Here is a 24,812-nt window from a genome sequence, read left to right as displayed (position 1 = left end):
GTGTGTTTCTGTTGTTTTTTTTTTTTAAAGATTTTTATTTATTTATTTGACAGACAGATCACAAGTAGGCAGAGAGGCAGACAGAGAGAGAGGAGGAAGCAGGTTCCCCGCTGAGCAGAGAGCCTGATGCGGGGCTCCATCCCAGGACCCTGAGACCATGACCTGAGCCGAAGGCAGAGGCTTAACCCACTGAGCCACCCAGGTACCCATTATGTGTGTTTCTGTTTTTTTTTTTTTTAAGATTTTTATTTATTTATTTGACAGACAGATCACAAGTAGGCAGAGAGGCAGACAGAGAGAGAGGAGGAAGCAGGCTCCCCACTGAGCAGAGAGCCTGATGTGGGGCTCCATCCCAGGACCCTGAGACCATGACCTGAGCCGAAGGCAGAGGCTTTAACCCACTGAGCCACCAGGTGCCCCTGTGTGTTTCTGTTTTAAAGATACCTTATTTAATATATAATTATTGATTCATAACACTGAACTCATGCCAGCAGTGATATAACTGATGCCTAAAGTTATGTCACAAAGTGTGTTTGTGATAGGGAACATCATAGCTTTCTTGTACTTAGGAACTTGGGGGCTGTGTTAAGCAGCTAAATCACCAGTAGGAGCACAAAAATGCAAAAACCACTGGCACTAAATAGACTGCAAAGGTATAGTTTTGCCTTGTTTGACCTCTCTTGAAGGGATGTGCCTGTTGGGTGATTCAAGTATTTCAACACTGTGCATGTCTGTGAATGACCATACACACATGCCACCATTATTGGTTGGGGGGTTAAAAATAAATTTTAGAAATAGGTGGATTTGCCAATGCTGAATCCAGGAATAATGAAGGATGACTGTATATATGGAAAGAGGGTGAGGAGAACATTAAAGAAATGGCACTATTAGTTGTAGGGAGTGTTGCCAGGAAAGGCTTCATAATGCAGTCTACATGTGAGATAAACTTTGAAAGATGGGTTTTTCTAGAACTTACAGAGGAAAGGCAAAGAAAATAGTGCAGTAGTTACAAATATGAGTGTTAGAATCTCCGATCAGGTTCAGATCTTGTCCTTAGCTCTTGCTATAGGACCCTGTACAGGCATTTTAGTTTTCATTATTGGTGACATAAAGATATTTATGGTCATTTTCAATGGAGCTATTAGGTTTGTTTGTTTATTTTTGAGCTATTAGGTTTATTTATTTATTTTGAGCTATTAGGTTTAAATAAGAGGGTGTACTTTGTAGATATATAGCTCACAGGAAGTACACAGTAGTGTCATACATGTGACACATAAGTTAATACAGTACACTGAAGGAGGGAAATAGCTTGGCACCAGTTGGAAACTTTGGTTAGAATGAAGCAAAGGTGGGGCGCCTGGGTGGCTCAGTGGGTTAAGCCGCTGCCTTCGGCTCGGGTCATGATCTCGGAGTCCTGGGATCGAGTCCCGCATCGGGCTCTCTGCTCAGCAGGGAGCCTGCTTCCCTCTCTCTCTCTCTCTGCCTGCCTCTCTGCCTGCTTGTGATTTCTCTCTGTCAAATAAATAAATAAAATCTTAAAAAAAAAAAAAAGAATGAAGCAAAGGTTTCAGGTAGGTCAAAGGGATCTTTGAGGATGGGGGGAGAAGGAGGAGCTAGATCATGGAGGTAGCTTCCATGCTGAAATAGTACTGAGCAACTAAGGGATTTAAAATAAGGATGGTATGGGTTGCCTGGGTGGCTCAGTTGGTTAAGCATTTGCCTTTGGCTCAGGTCATGTTCTTGGGGTCCTGGGATCAAGCCCCCCATCCAGCTCCCTGCTTAGTGGGGAGTCTCTTCTCTTCTTTCTTTGCCCTGCCCCATCCTCATGCTCGCTCGGTCTCTCTCGAATAGATAAATAGAAAATCTTAAGAAAAAATAATAATAAAGATGGCATGATCCATTTTGTGTCAAGAGATTTTGTTCTGGGGACTCTTCGGGGGTGGTTCATTTGGTTTAGGGTCTGCCTTTGGCTCGGGTCATGATCTCTGGGTCCTGGGATTGATTCCCAAGGCAGGCTTCCTGCTGAGCAGGGAGTCTGCTGCGCCCACTCCTTCTGCCGCTCCCCTGCCTGGTGTGCTTGCTCTTTCTCTCTCTTTCTCAAATAAATAAATAAAACCTCCTTAAAAAAAGGAAAGTTTTGTGTTTTTGTGGTTGTATAGAAGAGAATTGAGGGAGATGAACTAAAGGTGAGTAAATCAGCAAAGACTACAGGAGTGTAGTCTTCGTAGGAAAGAAAGGAGAAAAGCTTGATTTAAGATAGTAACTTTGGAAACACTAGAGAATGGATATAAAAGATGTTCAGGAGGTCACATATAACTGGTACCCACACAGATGTGGTGAGGCAGGGCTGAGGATGGCTCCTGGGATTCTGATGCAGGCCATTTAGTGGAGGTCAGGGCCTGTGTAGGGGATGCTCTCCTTTTCTGCTTCCCCTTTACCCTTTACCCTGTTAAAGGGTTGGATTCTTCTGTTCTTGTTCTAAAGGCCATGGTGGTGTTGTGTGCTTCCGTTTTTTGCAGTACCTGGCCTGTGGTATTAGAGCCATCTGTATACTTGTTTTCTCTTGCACTTGTAAGCTCTTTGAGGATTGGTGCAGGACCATGGATGAATTGAATGAACCAGGATTGGGACTGTTAGGTAGAGAAGCAGATTTTGGAGCAAAGGTTCCTTTTTATCCCTATTAACTTTTGGATTCAGTTTTGTCTCTGTTGAGTTTGAGGATCATCTCCAAATGACTCTGCCTAGTAGGTGCTTAGATTTATTGGACTTGGATTTAGGGGAGAGACATCCTTGTTTTGTATTTCTGAGCCATTGATAAGGATAGTTGGATGAAATTTCCCATGGTGTCTGTGTCTGGTAGAAAGGAAAGACAACTCTAGAAATAATCTTGTCGTATACCAGTACTGAAGGGTTTAGCTCTGGAGGAGCACAGAAGGAAGTTCAGGGTGGAGGGTAGAGTTAACTGAAATAGAGTGAGGGGAGGATGGTGTGTGTGTGTTGTCCTCCCACCTCCCCTCACTCCTCTCCCCAGTCTGCAGAAGCTGTACTAAGGGACCGCTATCCAGGTTTAAATGCTGCAAAGAGACTGATAAGAGGACTAAAGACAACATATAGTATAAAGCAGTTAGAAAGTCACTGGCAAACTTTTTCAGAGTGATTTCAGCACACTGGTGGGTGGAGATGTCAATGATAGAATAGATGAAGTGGACAAAATGAGTGTGGGCTGTTCTTTGTTGAGGTTTGTCTATGAGGGGTTGGAGAGAGAATGCTGTAGCTGGAGTCTTTCTGGGTGGGGGGAGAATGTGTACAGAGAACCTTTAAAAATCACATGGGAGGGGCACCTGGTGACTTAGTGGGTCTGGCAGCCAACTCTTAGTTTCAGCTCAGGTCGTGATGGGTCAGATTCTCTCTCTCTCTGTCCCCTCCGCATCTGCATGTACACAGGCTTGTGCTCTCTCTCTCAAATAAACACATACATCTTTTAAAAAATTACATGGGAGAGATTTGAGCATGTGTATAAGCAGTGGAGAAGAAGGTAATAGAAGGGATTTAATTTGAATAGTTTTGTTTTTTTTTTTAAGCCAACATCTGTGTGCTTGCTATATAGCCTGACCATGTACTAGTCTCTTATATTTAGCTACTGACTGAGTCCCTATCACAATGCTGTAGGGGGAGGAGTGGTATCCCATTATACTGATGGGGAAATAGAAGTCTAGTTCAAGTAACTTTCCAGAGGTCACTCATTAAGTGGGGGAGATAGATAGGAGGGATTAGAATCCAATTCTGGGGGCACCTGGCTGCCTCAGTCTATACAGCATGTAACTTTCAATCTGAGGGTAATGAGTTCAAGCTGCACGTTGGGCATGGTGCCTACTAAAAAAGACAACAACCCAGTTCCATCTGGCCTTAAGGTATGATCTTTCCTCTACCTGCCTGCTTAAGTGGGATAGTTGAGAGAAATATACAAGGTGATTTTCTTCAACTCCTATTGTAATAGTAATTGTTTTAAAAGATGTATTTATTTTAGAGAGAGGGAGAGAGAGAGAGATTGTGTAGAGGGGGGTAGAGAGAGAGAGAGAGAGAGAGAGAGAGAATTCCCAGCATACTCTCAGCTGATCACAGGGCCCAGCAAAGGGCTTAATCTCAGGACTCTAAATTCCTGTCCTGAGCTGAAGTCAAGAGTCAGACGCTTAACCAACTGAGCCACCGAGGCACCCCAAGAGTAATTTTTAGTAAAATGTTATTCTCTTTGGTTGAGATTACCATTATGATGTAAATTTAATTTAAGTGCTGGAAAGCCAAGTAACTATCATTGGCTATAGTGATTTTTTGTTTAGCTCTTCAGCCTAAGGATTTGGGCATGGACTAATAAATCAATATGATTGTGATCATGTTATTAGTAGAGATGAATGGAAACTTTATTCCAGGGGCAAAGGATAGTAGGATTTCTAACAATTAGGTGGTTATTGTGTGGCACATGATATGACTGAGTGTAGAGACTGTCTCCCCGTCTTTCACCCCCCATTTTCTTTTCCTTTTTTTAAATCTTTTTTTATTTTAAAGATTTTATTTATCCATTTGACAGACAAAGATCACAAGTAGGCAGAGAGGCAGGCAGAGACAGAGAGAGAGGCAGGCAGAGACAGAGAGAGAGGCAAGCAGGCTTCCTGTCGAGCAGAGAGCCCGATGTGGGGCTGGATCCCAGGAACCTGGGATCATGACCTGAGCTGAAGGCAGAGACTTTAACCCACTGAGCCACCCAGGCTCTCCCCCCACCCCCATTTTCTAATAGTTGCCTATTTAGTGGAATCTGACTGCTGTTAAAAGAACTTTGACATTCTGCCATTGAACTTTGCAAGTTGAAAATAATAAGGCCGGCAGTTAGAAAAAGTCTTAAACATTGACTCTAAAAGGTTCAATGTTCTAGTTCATGCCTTTTAAATGAGGACGTTCTCCCTGCACCTGCGTGTCTCAGTTGATTAAGCTGAGTTGACTCTTGGTTTCTACTCAGGTCATGATCTCAGGGTCCTGAGATGGAGCCCTGGGTGGGGCTCCCTGCTGAGTAGGGAGTCTACTTGAGATTCTCTCCTTAGCCTTCTCCTTCCCCTTCTGCCCCTCCCCCTGCTCAAGCTTGTGCACTTGTGGCCTCCTTAATGAATAAATAAAATCTTTAAATGAGGACATACATTCTCAGGTTTGTAACAATATAGTTATGTGTATACATACATATAAAACATATTGAAGACTCTTTATTCTAGTTACTGTACTGCTCATTTATAATATACTTTTTTAATTTAATTAAGCTCTGCGCCCAGCATGGGGCTTGAACTCAGGACCTACCCCAAGATCAAGAGCTGTATGTTCCACTGACTGAGCCAGCAAGGCACCCTCTGTGTTTTTGCTTTTTTTAATCTTATTTTTTTCTGCTTTGTTACATTATTCTGTTGCTTTTCTGTAAAAATTTCTGGTGACCAGTTGTTGATGCATATAGTTTTTGTTCATATGTATGATGTCCTTTTTATTCTGTAACAGTCCCTTGCTCCCAACCCTTACCTCACTCTCCTTTTTTCTATTGGCATTTGGAATGAAGGCTGTCTCATATTCCAGATTTGGCCATTATTTTCCTGTGGTGGTATTTACTTTGTTCCTTATTTCCTGACAACTGGTGGTTAGATTCAATGGTTTATGGGTTGGTTTAGATTCAGATTTACTTTTTTAAGGTAAAAACAATTAATAGGTGATGCTATGTATTTTCCATTGCTGCAAGTCGTGTCTGTCTATTCCAGTGATTAATGAGCCTGAGCCTGATTCCTCCATTATAAAGCTTCCTGTTAACTTGTCACCTCATGATTTTAGCAGCCAGAGATGATGTTTCCCTATATTATCTACTAGGGATTGTAAAAAAAAAAATGGGGATGATATAATTCTGTCATTTTTACTACATTTATTAGTTGGAATTTTTCTATAAAGAACTTTCTGCTATCAGTTCTTTACTTACCCTAAAATAGCAGTTGTTCCAGAAAAAGCAAGATAAGTGCTTATTTCCTTCTCTTTATTTATACACTTTTAGGGTAGTATGTTGATATATTCTAATGGTGAATGACGCTTTTTTAAAAAAGGAATATCATATACTTACAGATTTAATAACTTTTTATTGTATTTACTTCACTGTGGACTCATAGTTTCTTATTTTATTTAGTTGATGATATTGATTACTATCCTTTATTTTGATGCTCAGTTTCCCCCAGATTTAGCCAATGGAAGCCCTTTCAAGGTGGCTTTTATGTCCTTTAGACATGTTCCCTTTTGTTTTTTGAGTGTTTCCTTACTTTCTGGCACACAACAAGATGTTCTTGGCTTACCTTGTACTTTCTCTCCCCAGCCCTGGAATCAGTCCAAGAAGCCCTGGTTCCTTTCAGTGGATGGTGGTATTTAGAAACCAAGATTTGAGAGCTCATTTGTACTGTGGTATTACAGCTCCCAAGACCTCTCAGTGGGCAGAGCTAAGGAAGTATCTGTACATATCCATGGACATGTATATATACACATTCACATATCTACCCACATACACATTGCGAGCTTATACCTGTGCTCCCAAATTCTAATCTATTACCAAAGGTCAGTTCTAATTTCCTCCCCCTCCATATCTGTAAATTCCTTTCTCCAGTGGGAAGAACTTGGCTCCCGTTATAGGCCAGTATGTATCCAGTCTCCTAGTGTTGCTGCTGCTATGCTTGCAGGATGTTCTCTTCATCCACTCAGACTCTGACACCTGCTTGGGGCCACTGTGACTGTTTTCTCCAAAGTTCCCATGTCCTTTTGATATGACTCCCATTAGTTGTTTATGTTTTCTTGACTTATTTGGAAATAAATTCAGACTTACAGAAAATTTGCTAAAAAGAGAACAAGATGTTTCCCCATACACTTCATACAGATTTCCTAAGTGTTATAGTTCCTCTATGCTTATTATTTATTTATTCTTTGGTGTATGTGTGTGTGCGTGTGTGTATGTGCATAATGTTTTCTTAACCATTTGAAAGTAACTTATATATGTAATGCCCCTCTAACTGTAAACACATCATTTTATGTTCCTAAAAACAAGAGCATTCTCTAACCACAGTATAGTTATCAAGATCAGAAAATTAATTTGAGACAGCAATATTATCTGATCAGATCTTTTTCAGATTCACCATTTATCCCAATGATATTCTTTGTATCATAGGAAAAGAGAAAAAAATTGTTTTTTGGTACAGGATCCAAGGATCACATATTTCATTAGCCTTTTTAAAATCTGGAACTACTTTTTAATCTTTTGTCTTTTATGACCTTCACATTTTTAAAGAGTATAACCTCTTTATTTGTAAGAATATCACTTAATTTGGCCTTTCTTGATGTTTCCTCATGATTAGATATAAATTATTTACCTTTGGTAGGATAGCCATGTAAGTAGATGGGTCCTTCTTAGTACATCTTATCAGGAGGCACATTCTATCTAATTTTCTTAGCAGTGATGTTAATTTTGAAGTGATATGTATCCTCAGTAGTCTTTGATAGCTTGCTTTCTTTCTGGCACAAACATGTTCTAAACACATCTTATATATTTCTTGTCCCAAACTTGGAACCAGCCTTTTCTACAAAGATCCCTGGTTCTTTTCATTGAGATATGGTATTTAGAGGCCATAATTTTTGTGCAAAGTATAATTTTTGCTACTGTCTTGTCATTATTTCCATGCCTTTTTAAGTGGGCAGTACTAGGAGATAAATATTTTGAGAGAAAAAAATCTTGAGTTCATATTGCTGTTTCAATTCTAGTGAAAGATTAAGTTTTTAATCAAGACTTTTATATTGGTGTCTCCTTATAATGAGAATCTTGATCCCCAATGGCATTAGCATTATTACTTATTTGCTGTATCTTATAGTATACTTGTAATAGTTAAAAAAGATCCAATATCAATAATATTACTACTAACAATTTGACAAATAAATACAGTTTATATATATCTTTTAAAAATTGTTCTATATTCCAAAATATATCCTGTTAGAATCTATAGCCTAAACACTTTGACTCACAGTTACTTAAGCATTTCTTTTCCTTGTTTGCTTATGCCACTGACTTATTATATAATTAGTTTGTTTTCAGTTTTGAGGTCTTTTTTTTTTCTTTTTAATTTTGTAAATTATTTATATGATTTCAAAGTTAAAACTATATATAGGGCTATACTCACAGAAGTTTTGCTTCCTTATCTGTGTCTTCATTTCCTTTAGGTAACCATTTTTATGGGTTTGATCTTGCTTCCTGTACAAAAAGTAGAATATTATAAACTGTTCTGCACTTTGCTTTTTTAATTTAACAGTGTAATTTGGAAATCACTCCAGATCTTTACTTAGAGATCTCTCTCATTCTTCTTATGTTGCCTATACTGTGTTGTCAGAAGTAATACACTGATTCAGCCAGACCCCTATTGATGGTTACTATGGAAGTTTAAGAGATAGAGAAAGGAAAACCAAGAAATGACATATGTAATTAATATCTGACTCAGTGCATTTGAAAAATTGTTTCAAGACTGAAGGGGACATATAAATTAGATGTTATATGCTGTAAGAGTTAGTGCTGAGAAGTTTAGGGTTTGCAGCTAGTATTAATTACATTGTGAGCATTTCATGAAAGGAAAATTTCTTCTCCTGACCCACTGAAGTCTAGACCTGGCTATAATCTGACCCTGGAAATGAATGTCATGCCAGGTGGGGCCAAGAGTGAATACTTGGCAGCTTTAATGGTTCCAACACACTCTATTGCGTACTTAAGTCTGAGGAGATGATAGCCTCAGTGCTCCAGTATCTGTTAATCTTGCCAGATCTTTGGTGATCAAGAGGAGAAGCCTTGCTCAGTTTGCCCAGGAGGATGACTTCTGCCTTACATCCACTAAGGGTGTAAGAGGGGTGTGATCAGGATTACGTTTTGGCCGGTACAGATTGTTGGAGAGAATTTAGATGTTTACTTGGATCATCTCTCTTTAGAAACCTTCTCCTGGGACCCATATATTATCTGTGTAATAAAAGAAAGTTTTGTACAAATTCATTTGTTGCCTTGGCTCTTCTGTCCCAGAATTATCTCCCTGAGTCCACCTTCCCATTTTTACTTCTGGTCTCTGTAGGCTGGTGGAGCAAGGTTGAATGGGACCAAGATGATTCAAGAAGAGCTGCCTGGGAGAGGAATGAGTCTAGCTCAGGCAAAAAATGATTAATAGGCTGAGGGCTTTTCTTTGCTGTCTTCCTTTTCATTTTAGGGCTCCAGGCCTGTGAAGTCCTGGGATGACAGAAAAGGGCAGACTTTAAAGCCAGATGACCCTGTCGTGGTTCAGTTCCTGGTTAGACATACTAATGGCTAATGTGGCATTTTTGGAGTGTTCCGCCACTTTCCCACCCATTTGAGAAATAGGGAGTCAGATGGAAGGTCAGAGTATTTCAGGCTTTAGTATTGGTGAGGCTGGGGTTGGAGAATGTGGCAGTCTACCAGGGTCCCATCAGTCTGATCCTGATGCCTGTATTAGTTTGTTAGGGCTGCCATAATGACTAACCACAAACTTGGATGGCTTAAAATGAGAGAAATTGATCTTCTCACAGTTCTAGAGGGTAAAAAGCCAAAATCAAAGTGTCAGTATGGCCATGCTTTCTCTGAAGGATCTGGGGGAAGATCTGTGCCTTTGTCTTAGCCTTGTGTATTGGCCGATATTCCTTGGTTTGCAGCTGTGTGACTTCGTCTGCCTGCCTCCATCTTCACATTATTCTTTCCTCTTTTTCTGACTCTTCTCCTTTTATAAGGACACCGGTCATATTGGATGAGGTGTTGAACATGATCTCATCTTACTTGCTTATATCTGCAAAACCTCTGCTTCCAAAAAAGGTCATATTCACCTGTATTAAGGCTCAGGTTTTAACACATCTTTTTGGGGGACACAATTAAAATCGTAACAATGCCTGACTGAGCACTATGTAAGAAGAACCTTATTGCCTCACTGTGAGACCTAACTGGGTGAATTACAGTGTTGGAATGGAAATGCCAGCTTTCCAGCTACCTTAGGCAAGGTCCAAGCCCTCCTTCTGGTGGACGTGGCACTTGGGAACTGAAAGGAGAGTGAGGTAGTCATATCTGTAGCATCTGGGCCTTGGCTGGACAGTTTCTTCTAAAATCTTACTGTAGGGAAGTAGGAGTGAGTGAGGACTGGAAAGGATGGCCTCCAGGGTTCCAGCGGGTCCACATGAGGAATCATGGGGGGAGTGTTCTCATCTAACACTGGCATAGCTAGTAATCGTGCCTTGGCTCATTTTCTTTTTAGCTTAATATATTATCTGCTTAAATGGTGAGTGCTTTATCTCCCAGGGTTGTACTTTATAGTTGATCTTTAAGTGTTCTCTTCAGAGACCATAAGCACTGCATACCAGTTCTGTAGCAGGCATTGTCTAAGAAACGAGTAATCCTAAGATAAGAATGATGTTTTTACATTTTCCGCAGAAATTATTTAAATAAGAGAACACAATTTGGAAATATAGGTGTACACAGGAAAGTTATATAGGATATAGATTTATATTTAGCAGCAAAGCATTACTTCAGTTTCTTTTCTATTGCCAAATAAAGATATATGATTAAGATAAGAAGAGCACATGTTTTTCCTTCATGATAAAGTACAACTTTTCAGAACAGAAGCTTGGGAGAGTTATATAAGTATGAATTAGTGTCACACTTTCCTTCACTTGCTGAAAAAGATCTTTAATTAAGAAAAAATTCTTAGGGTGCTTACTATAAATTTGGCTGTTTTAGGTGGTCTGAAAAAACATTGACGACTAGCTCTCTAGAAGCAAAACAACAAAGTTGTCATCAGCTATTGTCACTCACTTTGGGGACTGTCTGTAAGAGGTGTGGCATTAAAAAAATATTATTAATTACCTCACCTCCAGCTGAAAATCACAGGTATTTTTTCCCCAAAGTATAAGTCTTTCTCTGAGTGGGAAACACTGCAAGAGCATTTTTTTTTTTTTAAAGATTTTATTTATTTATTTGACAGACAGAGATCACAAGTAGGCAGAGAGGCAGGCAGAGAGAAAGGAAGGGAAGCAGGCTCCCTGCTGAGCAGAGAGCCCGATGTGGGACTCGATCCCAGGATCCTGGGATCATGACCTGAGCTGAAGGCAGAGGCTTTAACCCACTGAGCCAGCCAGGTGCCCCTGCAAGAGCATTTTAAACCTACTCTTCTGCTTCAGAGAACTAAAGGTAAAAGAAAGAAGGGTGACTGGGAATTTGATTGTAGCAGCATGATTAGGTTTAATAGTGATAGATGTGGATTAGGAAAAACTCAAGGAATAGTGAACTTATAAACTACCTTTAAAGGGTAGAGAACATAAGGAGGCAACCCAAAAATAAAATGAAAATGGTTATTGATGTCCAAAAAAAAAAAAGAAACTTAACAATAGACTTCTTTTTTTTATTGCCTGTCATGTTGGCAAAGATTTGGGTCGTGGGATTAACATTAAATTTTTCGAAATTTTAGCATATTTCAAATTTTATAGTGATCACATATTAACTTTATAGATTGAAAAGGGTCTGAAACATAAATTAACTAAGTCTTTAGTGTATGTGCCTGATTTGTAGGTAGAACTGGGTTTGTGTTATCAGTGAATAGTGACACAAGGAGGAGGCAAAGTATGTTTCACAGACAAGTTAGCAAACTAGGTCAAGGGCAGATATTTAATTCTGATTGCTACTAATTTGCTGCATATCTTAACAGTCTCATTGCTTCAGTTTCTTGTCAGAGCCATTGTTCTGTATTTTAGACCAGAAATCTTGACTTGCACATTTCTCTCACTTCTATCAGGAAATTTTGTTCTGAATATATCTGCAATCTGACCACTTCTCACTGCCTACTTCTGGTCCAAGTCACCATTTTATTTTGCCTGGATTGGTGTAAATTGTTTCTGTGCTTCCAACCTTGTCTTTGATACAATAGTCAGAATGATGAGCCTGCTCAGTGCTCTGCTTAAAATCCTCTGGAAGAGTTACCTTAGAAAACACTGTCATCTTCTTGAAAGGAAACACGTTAGAGTATCAAGAATGAGAATGTATATGAAGGGGAAGAGTCCCAGATTACTTCCCCCAAACTCCTTTTCTCCGTTTTCCTACTCTCCACTCTCTTGCTTTATGACTTCCAGTCACACTCACATCCTTCCTATTCCTCGAAGAGCCCAAGAGACTTCTTGCTGTTGCTTTAGTACAAAATGCTTTTCCTCCAGTTATCTGCATGATTTATTACCTCTTTCAGGCGTCTGAAATGCTTCCTCACTTACGCTGTATAAAATAGCTACTCCTTGGTTTCTTCTTCAGCGTGCTTCTGACTTATTTATTGTTTGCTTCACTCCCCTCCTGTTAGGGTTTCTCTTCATTCCCTCCTGAATGCCTACTCAGCAGTTAGGCATTCAGTAATGGTTCTTCGAGTGACTGGATGAATTTTGAGTTTCTTTTCTAGTGGGTTTTTCCTCTGTGGGAGAGCTATGCATGACACCCTTGTTCTTTGGCCAGGGTAAAAGTAAAGCTGCCTTCCAGGTACGAAATGTTTCTACAAAGGTAGTCCGGGAGCTTCTTCTCCTTTCTCACTGCTCAGATTATTCTTTACCTGTCAAGCAATGGGTTTGTTTTCTAAGTAACTTTCCTGTGTGTGAGATCAGTGCTTTCCTTTTTCCTGCATTTGGTATCATTTTGTGTAAATATTTTAACATTTTGGCATTTATTTCTTTATTCAGTTAGCAAATAGTTATTATAGCAGATGTTACAAACCAGGCTGGATCTCAGACTGGAAGTTAGGGTTTACAGAGACAGCCTGCTTTTCCCTTGAGTTTAGAGTTCAGTGTATGGTCAGAAGTGCCAACCACTGTGATAGGCAGCTACTATGAGGAATGCAGGGAAGGAAGTCAAAACACACAGGCTGGCTCACCTAGGCCTACTTGGGTAAGATTGAGAATCTTAACAGTGGCCAGGAGTAGGTGAGGAGACAGTTAAAGGCTGCCCTTATGGAAGGGAATGATTTAGGCAGAGGCACAGAGGGTTCTACTTGTTTCGAAGCACAAATCAGTGAGCATTGTTGGAGCTTAAAATATAATGCAGGCTGTAGTGGTAGACAAGGCCATGAAAGTTATGTAAAGGTTTGATCTAGGTGCTTCTAAAGGATTATGTGTGTCTCGTATAGAGGTTAGACTTTCATCCTGCAGCCCAGCATTGGGCATGCGCATCTGTTGTATAGGTGTGAAGGGAAGTGGGTGGGGAGGTGGCTTGGAAAGTTTTTCCTTTTGCACGCTTCCTCCCTGAGGCAAAGAGAATACAGAATAACACCCAGTGCTTATCACAACCCTTGTGCTCCTTAATGCCCATGACCCAGTTACCCCACTGGGTGTTATACGCACCTAATGAATCACTGAACACTACATCTGACACTAGTGATGTAATATATGTCGGCTAATTGACTTTATTTATTTATTTATATTTATTTATTTTTTAAAGATTTTATTTATTTGACAGAGAGAGAGATGCCTAGAGGGGGAACATAAGCCAGGGGAGAGGGAGAGGGAGAAGGGAGCCCGATGCAGGGCTCAATCCCAGGACCCTGGGATCCTGACATGAGCCAAAGGCAGACACTTAATGACTGAGACACCCAGGTTCCCTGGCTAACTGAATTTAAATTGAAAAAAAAAAAAAATATATATATATATATATATATATATATACAGTATTTTATGTCATGTATTAACTTACCTATATCCATGCAGATTTTCTCCTTTATATTTAAGTTCCTAGTGGGTGGCAGGATTAATTTGATTCTTCTCACATGTACTTGGTGAGAGAATGCTTATTTAAACCTTTATGAATGATGCGCATGTCTTTATCTGTAGCCCTGATCCATTTTAACCTCTTATTATCCCATAGCATGTTTTCATCTTTATGTATTCATCTCTTCCCAATTTTTCTTTTTGTCAAGCAAATTAAATTTATTAAAAAAAAAAAAAGGAGAGTTTTGTTCTGAGACTATTTGTTGTTTGGATTGTCAGATACCAGGTACAATTATTGGTTTTAGAAGTGGGATGGAGATAAGACTCCTTTCTGGGGCAGGCAGGCCAGTGCTTCTTACTAATTTTTTCATTCTGTATGTCTGAAGTGTTCAGTACATATTGAGGGAATCATCCTGGTTATTGTCAGCAAGATTAAGTTTATATTTTTCCCCTTTTTTCTACTTTGATATCCTGTAATCTTTCCTTTCTGAGCTCTAGGCAAACTAAATTCTGTCTTTAACAATATTTCCAGATATTTTCACTGCTCAGAGTGCTCTTTCTCTTATCTGGCAAACCCCTGTACCTTCTACTAAGTCTTAACTCTGAAGTCATTTCTGAGTAATTTAGGTGGGGTTAATTACCCCTGCCTGTGTATAGTTTTGTATTGAAGTCTGTTCCACCTCTAGATAGTGACTTTGGATGGTGAAGACAAATCTTACCCTTTTTTCTATCTCTAGTATTTTAGCCTGGCACTTGGTAGTTTTGCAGAATGGGTAATTTGTAAGTTGTTATAGGAAAGCGTATTAGGACACTGAACAATCCTATGCTGGGGATGTTGGGCATTGTCCATTCACTACTCATCCAAGGTTAGGCCTTTATACAGTCGTGTGTATGAGAGTCTGTTTCAGAACTGGTGCATAGGAACAACACCTTCCGTAAACTTGGAAAGTTAGAAAATTCATTCTCACTAGGAAGGATTTTGAAGAGGTGAGCAATATAATCAGGTCAGTGTTTGAATGCAGGAATAGGAACTTGGGAGGAGGAATGGCTAAAAACAGGTTCTTTTCCCAAGAGTTTGGGAGAGATGAGGAAGTCTCCCTAATGGGGTGTTAATGAGAATGGTAAGTAACTAAAAGAGAAGAGTTTCTGCTGGGACTGGGGTGCTTACATGCTGTTTGGGAGAAATGACCACCAGCCTTAAGCACACAGGAATTCAGTGCTGATGACTGCATCATCTCCTCTGCAGAGACTGCCCCAGCCATCATGGAGGTGGCGGAGGTGGAGAGTCCTTTGAACCCCAGCTGTAAGATCATGACCTTCAGACCCTCCATGGAGGAGTTCCGGGAATTCAACAAATACCTCGCATACATGGAGTCTAAAGGAGCCCATCGAGCAGGTCTTGCAAAGGTGATTATCCTCACATCCTTTAAACCAAGAACAATCACTTGGCCTTTCGTTTTTGCTCTTAGTCTTCATAATATGGGAAATGGTTTATTCCAGAGAATATTCATAAAATTTGTTTTCATTAATTCATGCAGAGCATTTATTATCTTCAAAGAATAATTGTCTTATTTTTTCTTTTAACTATTTATGCTAGGTTGTGTTCTAGGGCTTCTTCTTCCTCTTCTTCTTCTTTTTTTTTTTTTTTTGAACACGTGTGGCTTCTAGAAACTAAAGAGATCCATGTATGGGCTCCAGACAGAGGTGAGAGTATTCATAGCTTTCATCACTTTCTCATAGAGGACAGTTATTAACCTGAAGCTTAACTATTCCCCTCCCTTTCCTCTCTCTCTACCTTCTCTTTTCCTTCTAATTGTTTCTTTCTCTTTTTTCCCTTTTACAAATATAACAGATTCACTGAAATATAATTCACATACCATACAATTTGGCCACTTAAAATGTACAGTTCACTGGTACTCGTTGGCAGTCATTTTCTGTTCCCTGCTATCCCCTCACCTGTAGCTGACCACTATTTTCTTTCTCTGTAGATTTGTGTATTCTGTTTTCTTTTCAGTTACTTGCTTATCAAGTGTGGAGAGTGCCTACTACATACCAAGTACTGCCATGTCCTGGGAGATGGGATAGTAAAGACCACATTTCTGCCCCTGTTGAATTTATATTCTGGAGGTAGCTTCTTAGGGTGGTGAGATAAGGACATTTAAGCAGAGGCCCCCAAAATATAAAGAAACCAACTTTTTCAAGACGTGGGGACAGAGAGAATAGCAAGTCCAGAGGCCTGAAGGCTGACCTGAGCTTCATGTGTGGGAGGAATAGAAAGGTGGTCTGTGAATTTGGGGCTCAGTGAGCAGAGGAAGAGGTTGGTAAGTAAGGTAAGAGCCCTGGAAGGGGCCAGATCATCCTGGGCTTGCTTGGGCTTAGTAAGCATTGGGGGTTTTATTTGAAGTGCGGTGGGAATCATTGATGGGCTTAAAGCAGATGAGAGAAAGACATGATGGCTATTTGTGTGTTTGTTATTTTTGTGACATTATTTTGTTTTGTTCTGTTTTTTTGAAAGCTATATATTTGAGAGAGAGTGTGCAGGTGCACATGAGTCAGCAGTGGCGGAGGGGGGAGGGTGGCCAGGGGCAGGGGAGAGAATTTTCAAGCAACTCCCTGCTGAGCAAGGAGCCACAGGGCATTCTCTATCCCAGGACCTTAAGATCATGACTTGAGCTGAAATCAAGACTTGGTCGTTTAGCCAACTGAGCCATCCAGGCATCCCAGTGACATTATTTTGAAAGTGTCACAATGGCTCCTACATGAAGAATGAATATTGCGGGGAGACAGAGTGGACAGACTGAGAAGAGTGCTGACGGAGTGGAAATGGGGAGTCTTGTCAGGGGTTGTTGTGATATGCTGAGGGTCACAGTAAGGCGCTGAAGATTGCACTGCGGGTTTGCACCCATAGGTCCAAAGTTAGAACTTTGAAAGAGAGATACTCTATATAATTCATCCTTTGATCACAACCTGAGATGGATTACTATTCCTTGTATAATGGAAATATATTTCTTTTTTCTTCAATTTTTTAAAGAAGATTTTATTTACTCATTTCAGAGATAGCATGTGAATGAGGGGAGGAGCAGAGGGAGAGGAACAAGAGACTCCATGCTGACTGCAGAGTCTGACAAGGGGCTCCATCCCATGACCCTGATTATCATGACCCGAGCTGAAATCAGGAGTTGGACGCTTAACCAACTGAGCAATCCACGCGTCCCTGGAAATATATTTCAATTAAAAATTTACTTCGTAAGAGGCTAAGGGGTGAGGGAGGGAAAAAAGTCCCCTCAGAAGAGTATGTTTTATTGTACTTACTTCATTTTATTATTCTAAACGTTAAGCTTGTAATCTGGGTTTCTGTAGATTTGTCAGCATCACCTCATGAATCCTGAACCCTGCCAGAGCCTGCTTGACTGTGGCTGGGTCATGGGTTCTTCTTGGAATTCCCACATCCAGCGGGATGTCCAGTAGCATTAAGAGCAGATATCAGAAGAGAGAAGTCCCAGAACGGCAGGGGTGTTTTAGTATTCAAGTCCTCCTGCATCTTATAACCCAATTCGACTGTGCTGTTATCTGTCCCCTGAGGTCTGTCGTTTTGTTTTGTATGGTTCAAGTCCCTCCGAGGAAGGGTTTAAAATTTGGGGGATATTAAGTTGAGTGAAAGTTTATTAGGGGTGGGTAAGTGACAGAAAAGGAAGATAAAAGAGGAAACAAAGAGAAAAGTTAAGAGGTTTATAATGAATTTCTCAGATGAGGGATCCTTAGTTTAATTTATTTATTGAGTTCTTAAAGAACCCACTTTTGGAACCTCAGCACTTCAATATCTTTGATCTGGCGGAAAACCATCTCCCTACTGCCCCCTTCGAGAAAAATCATTTTTGAGTTGAAGAGACTATCATTTCAGGATTATCTAACACATGTAATTTTGATCATAAACTAGCAGTGGGGTAGCAAGGATTTGGGCTTTATTTGAGTGGAGGAAAGTTGGGGGTAACTGGTTGTCCCCTTCTCTGGGCTTTGAATGCAGCCCTTTGTCTTGCTCTTCTCCCCTTTTGTTCCTTGAAAACATAGATTTTACTCTGTTCCACTGAGATTATGGCGTGTGCTGTGGTAGGGTGGCACGTTTAGTAACATGGGAAGGAAAAGCAGCACACATCCTCCCAAGGGTACACCTGTGCCACTGCTGGCATTCTGTAACAGAATGAGGTTAATGAGAACCACAATTAGTTTTCTGAATGTTGAACAAAACACACCTGAGTCTAGACTTTTTTTTTTTTTTTTAAGATTTTTATTTATTTATTTGACAGAAATCACAAGTAGGCAGAGAGAGAGGAGGAAGGTGTCTCCCTGAGGAGGAGAGAGCCCGATGTGGGGCTCGATCCCAGGACCCCGGGATCATGACCTGAGCTGAAGGCAGAGGCTTTAACCTACTGAACCACCCAGGCACCCCAGACTTTTTTTTTTGAATGAGATTTATTGACAAAGTTGGAGATACTCATTTATTCAGTCTCGTGATAATTTTCTTTTGCTTCTACTAGGAGTACAGTGAACTCGTTTTTTGTTGTTGTTGTTTGTTTTGTTTTCTTTTGTTTCTTGTGGGTTTTTTGGGCCATTTTTGTTACCTTTCACACTAAGTCACATAAAGTCAGTTTCACCTACTTTCCTTTTTTCCCTGGAATTTGCAGCAAGAGCAAATGTATAAAATTGCACAAATCAAGTTGTCAAAATCAAAACTGTATTAATGCTGCTAGTTTGCTTTGAGAGTAAGCCCTGGGGACAGAGCCACCCATGAGACTCTTTGTTAATGCACCATTTAATGAATTGGTCTTAATTTATGATTTGGAGAAGAGGGTTGAGTAGTTCCAGTAGTAGTGACTTTGGCGTTAGATTATAGTCTGTCTTTTTTTTTTTTAATCAACATTTTTTAAGATTTATACTTTAGATTTAACTTTTATTTCCATAATGAGAGATTTGACCCCAGACTTTCTATCTAAAAGGTAGTTGTGAAATTTGCAAAGTGAAGATTCACAGTCTCTTTAAATGTAAAATTTACATTGTTTCCGTGGAGAAAGTTTATGAGGAAACTTTATTACATATGAAGTGGGTAAAATTATTACATGACAGTAATCTGGACATAGACTGTCCTGGGCCATAGGTTATGCACATTACATAGTTTTGTGAATAGCCTGGAGAGTATAGGCAGTGATCTATGTCCTCAAGGTTCCTGAAGAAAGATTACAAGATGCACTGCTCTTCCTCTTATTCCTTCTTCCTCAGTATTTAGATGGTGATAATAGCAACTTATTTCAAGATAAGTAGGGCAAATACAGGTTTCAGTCAGAAATTTTCTTTTGAGTATAGGGCTCAGGCTGGGATTGGGGAAATGGTGATACAAAATAAAATGTTTGTTTTTATTTTGATACAATAAGAAGGTAAACTTTGGAGGAATGGGTTTCCTTCAGTTAGAGTCATTTATGTAAAAGATTAATTTTGGAATCTTTTAAAGTCCTAAGTATCTTGTGCTTCTATTTCCTGCCATTTCCTATGTAAGAAAATCTGAGATTTAAAATTACAGTCTAAAAATAAGATTTTTATTATAGACCTGAAGTTGACAAATTTTTAAAGTTCTGTCTGAACACTTTTATCAAAAGTAAATGAACACATACATGAAATATTTATAAAGATAATGTTTAATTTTCATAAATTTGTTACATTCATTGCTTCTCTAAATTTAGAAGAGAAAACTGCTACAAAACTTTTTTCACAGATAGGAAAATATTCAACTCAAAATATAATATTAATTTTGATTATAGATATATTTGTTTCTAAACAATGGCCTGAATCAATCCATGTTTCAATTTTTTGGATTATTTGCACTTCTTTCTTTTTTTTTTTTTTTTTAAAGATTTTATTTATTTGACAGGCAGAGATTATAAGTAGGCTGAGAGGCAGGCAGAGAGAGAGGAGGAAGCAGGCTCCCTGCTGAGCAGAGAGCCCAATGCGGGGCTCGATCCCAGGACCCTGAGATCATGACCTGAGCCGAAGGCAGAGGCTTTAACCCACTGAGCCACCCAGGCGCCCCATTTGCACTTATTTCTGATGAAGAGCAAGTTAGTATTTACAACCTTTTTCCCCCTTTCAATATGTCCTGAAGACAATTTGGTGTGTTTATCCATATGCATTTGTTACAATTATCCAAATTCTTTTAAAGTATTGAGTATGTGTTTTCAACAGCATATAATATGATTGTATCTATTCTCATTTTAAACTAACATACCTTGGTGGAAATAAAATGTGAAATATCTCCAAATCGCTGATGAAAATTAAATTAACTTTAGAATTGACAGCTCACTTTTTTTTTTCATATTCTTTCAATCTACATTTGACTATCATTACACAACCTCTAAGAAAGGCTAAAATTTAAATGATCGACAATACAAAGTAATGATGAATATGGGGAGCCAAAGAAAAAGACTGCATACATTGCTGGTGGGAATGTGAAATGGTACAACCACTTTGACAAACATTTAGTAATAACTATTAAATTTGATCTATACATATCCAGCATCCCAATAATTTCACTGTTGGGAGTGTCCATAGATATGTGTTTATTTTAGAGAACGGTGTGCTTATATGCAGCAGAAAATGCACACAACAATATTAATAGCCGTGTTATTTGCAAAAAAACAGAATAATCAGAAATAACAAACAAAATAATCAGAAAAAAACAAGTGAGCACTAAATGGTTCCCCATTTATGAATAAATATTTGTATGAAGGAGTGCAGTAGGAGTGAATATCAGTGAACTTCAGCTATATAGACCGTCATATTTGAATCTCAGAGAAATACTGAATGAAACATAAAAGATAAACCTCAAAGAAGATGTGTATATATGGATTATATTATATATATTTCCATTCATTTTAAAAACCGGTGCTAGGGATGCATACTCAGGCACCCAATGAAACCATATAAACCCTAGCAGGGAAATGCATACCATAAATGCTGTGATAATACGTACCATAAATGCTGTGATTGGGCAAGAGATAAATATGTTTGGAGGGCACATAGAGGTACTCTGGTGTAGCTTTATAATTCACAGTTACATATTTGTAATCATGCATATATTGATGTGTGCTATATATATTTTGCAATTAATTTTTTAAAGTTTTTCTTAAGAAATTGAAACAGTTTCTAAAGGTGAATATATTCCAGCTGTAAATCATGACTTAATAACTTTGTCCCTTCTAATTTTTAATCATAAGCGTATATGTTTTTGGTCTTACTGTTTATTGATCTTTTCACTGTAATAATTAAGTGTTTAAATACTGTTGGTAAATTGGGCATATGGGTGGCTCAGGGGGTTAAGCTTCTGCCTTTGGCTCAGGTCATGATCTCAGGGTCCTGGGATCCAGGCCCCGCATCGAGCTCTTTGCTCAGTGGGGAGCCTGGTTCCCTCTCTCTCTCTGCCTGCCTCTCTGCCTACTTGTGATCTCTGTCTGTCAAGTAAATAAATAAAATCTTAAAAAGAGTGGTGTGCTGGGGCGCCTGGGTGGCTCAGTGGGTTAAAGCCTCTGCTTTCGGGTCAGGTCATGGTCTCGGGGTCCTGGGATCGAGCCCCGCATCGGGCTCTCTGCTCAGCAGGGAGCCTGCTTCCTCCTCTCTCTGCCTGCCTCTCTGCCTGCTTGTGATCTCTGTCTGTCAAATAAATAAATAAAATCTTTAAAAAAAAAAAAAAGAGTGGTGTGCTGAACAACCTCATACAGGAACAAAAACATTGATAATGTATGTCTCTTTTCGACTTCCTGTTCAATGATGACATGTTGGTAAGCTCAAATTAGCTGTGATGGGTGTAGTTACATCATGGAGATAGGCGAGAGTTACAAATTCAAGGTTTTCTCCACCTTCCCAGAAAACTGATTGTTAAACATTTACTAGCACACCACTCTGCTATTTGCCATGTTGTGTGAGAGGTATTTAAAAAAAAAATACTGACTAAACATATATTTGCTTATTTTTTTATTGTATTAATATAAGCATGATTGAACTTCAAGTTATTTTGTGTGTCTTTCAATTTTACTTTTAAAATTGAGAGGCTACTAGTATCAGCTAAAAAATAAGATAATAAAAGTACTGTTTGGAATAATGCTCAATAAATTTTGTTGTTAAAAAAAATCAAAGTAAGGTGATTATTTAGGAGAATACAAGGCATTTCCCTTACTCTGAATCTTCACAGTTCTTCTACACATTTGTTATAGAAATGCTGAGAAATTCTTCACTTCTCTTCTGTTGGAATATCAAAGCTAAATGACTACCTGGAATATTTTCTGGATAATATTTTATTTTATTATTTTATTTTTAGGTGATTCCTCCTCGGGAATGGAAGCCACGGCAGTGCTATGATGACATTGATAATTTGCTTATTCCAGCACCGATTCAGCAGATGGTCACTGGGCAGTCAGGACTCTTCACTCAATACAACATCCAGAAAAAAGCCATGACAGTGAAGGAGTTCAGGCAGCTGGCTAACAGTGGCAAGTGAGTGCATACACTTTGCTATTTTTGCTTTTGAAGATATACATGTACATGGTAAGAAATCAAGTAGACAGAGGAGCTTGTGATGAGAAGTAGGAGTCTCCTGCACATCTTCTTTCAGTTTTCACTTAAGAGTTTCTGTTTCCTGTTCTTCATGTGGTTGTGTGCTTATATTTAGCTTACCGCTAAGGAAATTATTTCTCATTTTATCATCTTAGTCATATCTGTAAATGGTTTTTTTCTATCTTTTAGTTGCCATGAGTATTTTTGATTTTACACATGATTCACATTTGTTTGGCAAATTTTCTTTGTACACAAAGTTTAAGTCTTTTTTTTTTTCAGCTCTGGGGTAAACTTTTTTTTTTCTTGGCTGATAGGACTTTTGACACCCATGCTCCTCAGCACCTTTTATCCGGCCCATGCAATGACAGCGTAGTCCAAAAGGTGCTGTGGCCATAGGGGTTGGAGAGTCACTTCACATTTTGGGCTGGAGGAGTAAGGGGCTTGGGAATACTCTACCAACAACGCTTTACAAGCAAGAGGCCATGACATCTCAACCCCCAAGCCTGCATCCTGGTGGGAGGTGGCAGTGGCTCTTCCCAGCTCTCTATACCTGAGAGGAACAGGGCCAGATGGGGTAAACCACAGGCCCCAATCCTGGCTCCTTCTCAAGGCATAATCCCAGCTCCCATCACAGGACAGGAGAGGTCTCTGCCCTCTTTGTCCTCAGTGTTAGGCTGAGCCCTCTAAACTTGTCAGACAGAGGCAAAGCTGGAAGCAGCAGCGGTGGCAGAAAAGGAGCAGGCACTGAGTCTGGTGGTTTGTTGGGCCAGCAGCACAGGGCCAGAGGCTCTCCTGAAATCAGTGCAGGCTATCTGTCCTTGCAACTCTGGGGCTGGCCACAATGTGGGTGTAGTTGGCTGTAACAGGTACTTGGACACCTTTCTTTCTGGATGCTAGCTGATAACTTGTCTTTGGTTGCTGTCCACTCCTTGGCATCAAAATACCAGATAGTGATGGCATACCTGGTGGCATCAGCTGGTTCCACCTCATGGAGGTTCCACTGATCAGGCCAGAAAATGAGCAACCCATCAAGGAGTGTCTTGATGTTGGTTGCTATAGGCCAGTCTTCTGGGGAGATTGGCAGCAGGCTGCCATGCACCTTGATGTCCCAGTTCTGATTTAGGTAATAGATAGAGGTGATACAGTGTCCATTGCTGTGGGGATTGACTGTATGCCTTACGTACCCCAGCCTATTGCCTGAGTAAGACACCACCATGGCCTTGGTGTGCCCATTGATGACATAGCCACACACCACCCAATGCAGTGGTGGATCGCAGCATCCACATGGATCATGAGGACCCCAGTGCTTCAGCAGCTGAACTGACGGAGGCAGTGGCTGTTCATGATAGTAACGTCTAAATCCCCTGGGCATGGAGGGTACAGCCTGGGTCTGTGATGCCCCCCTCTTCTGCCTCTGCCTCCTCCACTTGATGCAGCTGGGGGCAAGGCAGCTGTGCCTGGCATGGGGCAGGGTGAGACACTGCAGGCAGCAGAGGCTCTTCTTGAACCTTCAGTGTGCTCACTGGTCCCCAAGTCCCATGCTGCCCTTGGGGCTTGGGAAAGGACCTGTCAGATTGGTGAGCTTTTTTCTCTGCCCTTTACACCTTTGGTTGTGCCAGCCTCCAGTGCTACACAGCACACAATACCCCTGACAGTGTTTAAGTCTCAAATGATAAATTACATATTTGGAAGATGAGTAATTTGAAAAGGAAATCCTTGAAAGATTTGAAGGGCTACCATTATTATATTAGCCTTATTGTAATTATACCTATTACCGTGTAACAAATTACCCCAAACCTTATAGCTTAAATCAACAAGCATTTATTTAATATCTCAGCTTTGGTAGTCAGGAATCTGGGAGTGACTTAGCTGGGTGGCTATGGCTCAGGTCCTCTCATAAGGTTGCTGTCAAGATGTCAGGGGGCGCTGCTGCCATCTGAAGGCTTGACTGTGACTGGAAGAGCCTTTACTAAGATAGTTCCCCATACGTGGCTATTGGCTAGAGTCCTGAGTTCCTTGCCTCATGGATTGCTTCTCATGTTGTGGCAACCTGCTTCTTCCAGAGCAAATGATCCTAGAGAGTAACCAAGGTGGGAAGCCATAGTATCTTTTTATGATCTGTTTTTTGACTGTCTCTTCTGCCATATTCCATCTGTTACAAGCTAGTTGCAAAGGGCAGCCCGTAGTCAGGGGGTAAGAATTAAGCTCCACTTCTTGAAGGGAGGAGTATTAAAGAATTTGTGAATATATTTAGAAACTATCTCATGGAAGGCCTGGGCGGCTCAGTTGGTTGAACGTCTTCCTTCGGCTCAGGTCGTGATCCCGGGGCTCTGGGATCAACCCCTGCGTCTGGCTTTCTGCTTGGTGGGGAGCCTACTTCTCCCTCTTCCTGCCACTCCCTCTGC

At 40.1% G+C, this 24,812-nt stretch overlaps 1 protein-coding gene across 8 annotated transcripts in view; it reads left to right on the top strand.

Moving 5' to 3' along the window:
* Positions 1-24,812, top strand: part of KDM4C (lysine demethylase 4C) — a 476,304-nt gene that overhangs the window by 22,605 nt on the left and 428,887 nt on the right. For all 8 annotated transcript variants that reach the window (XM_044265695.1, XM_044265697.1, XM_044265698.1 and 5 more), the window contains exons 2-3: positions 15,059-15,219; positions 22,172-22,347. In XM_044265695.1, the coding sequence (XP_044121630.1) occupies positions 15,076-15,219; positions 22,172-22,347 (320 nt within the window). In that variant the 5' untranslated portion in view covers positions 15,059-15,075. The remainder of the gene's footprint in view (positions 1-15,058; positions 15,220-22,171; positions 22,348-24,812) is intronic.

This window comes from Neovison vison, chromosome 9 (assembly GCF_020171115.1).
Source record: "Neovison vison isolate M4711 chromosome 9, ASM_NN_V1, whole genome shotgun sequence".
In the NCBI taxonomy this organism is placed as follows: domain Eukaryota; kingdom Metazoa; phylum Chordata; class Mammalia; order Carnivora; family Mustelidae; genus Neogale; species Neogale vison.
The sequence above is the reverse complement of the archived record's forward strand: the minus strand, read 5'-3'. Positions and strand labels throughout refer to the sequence as shown.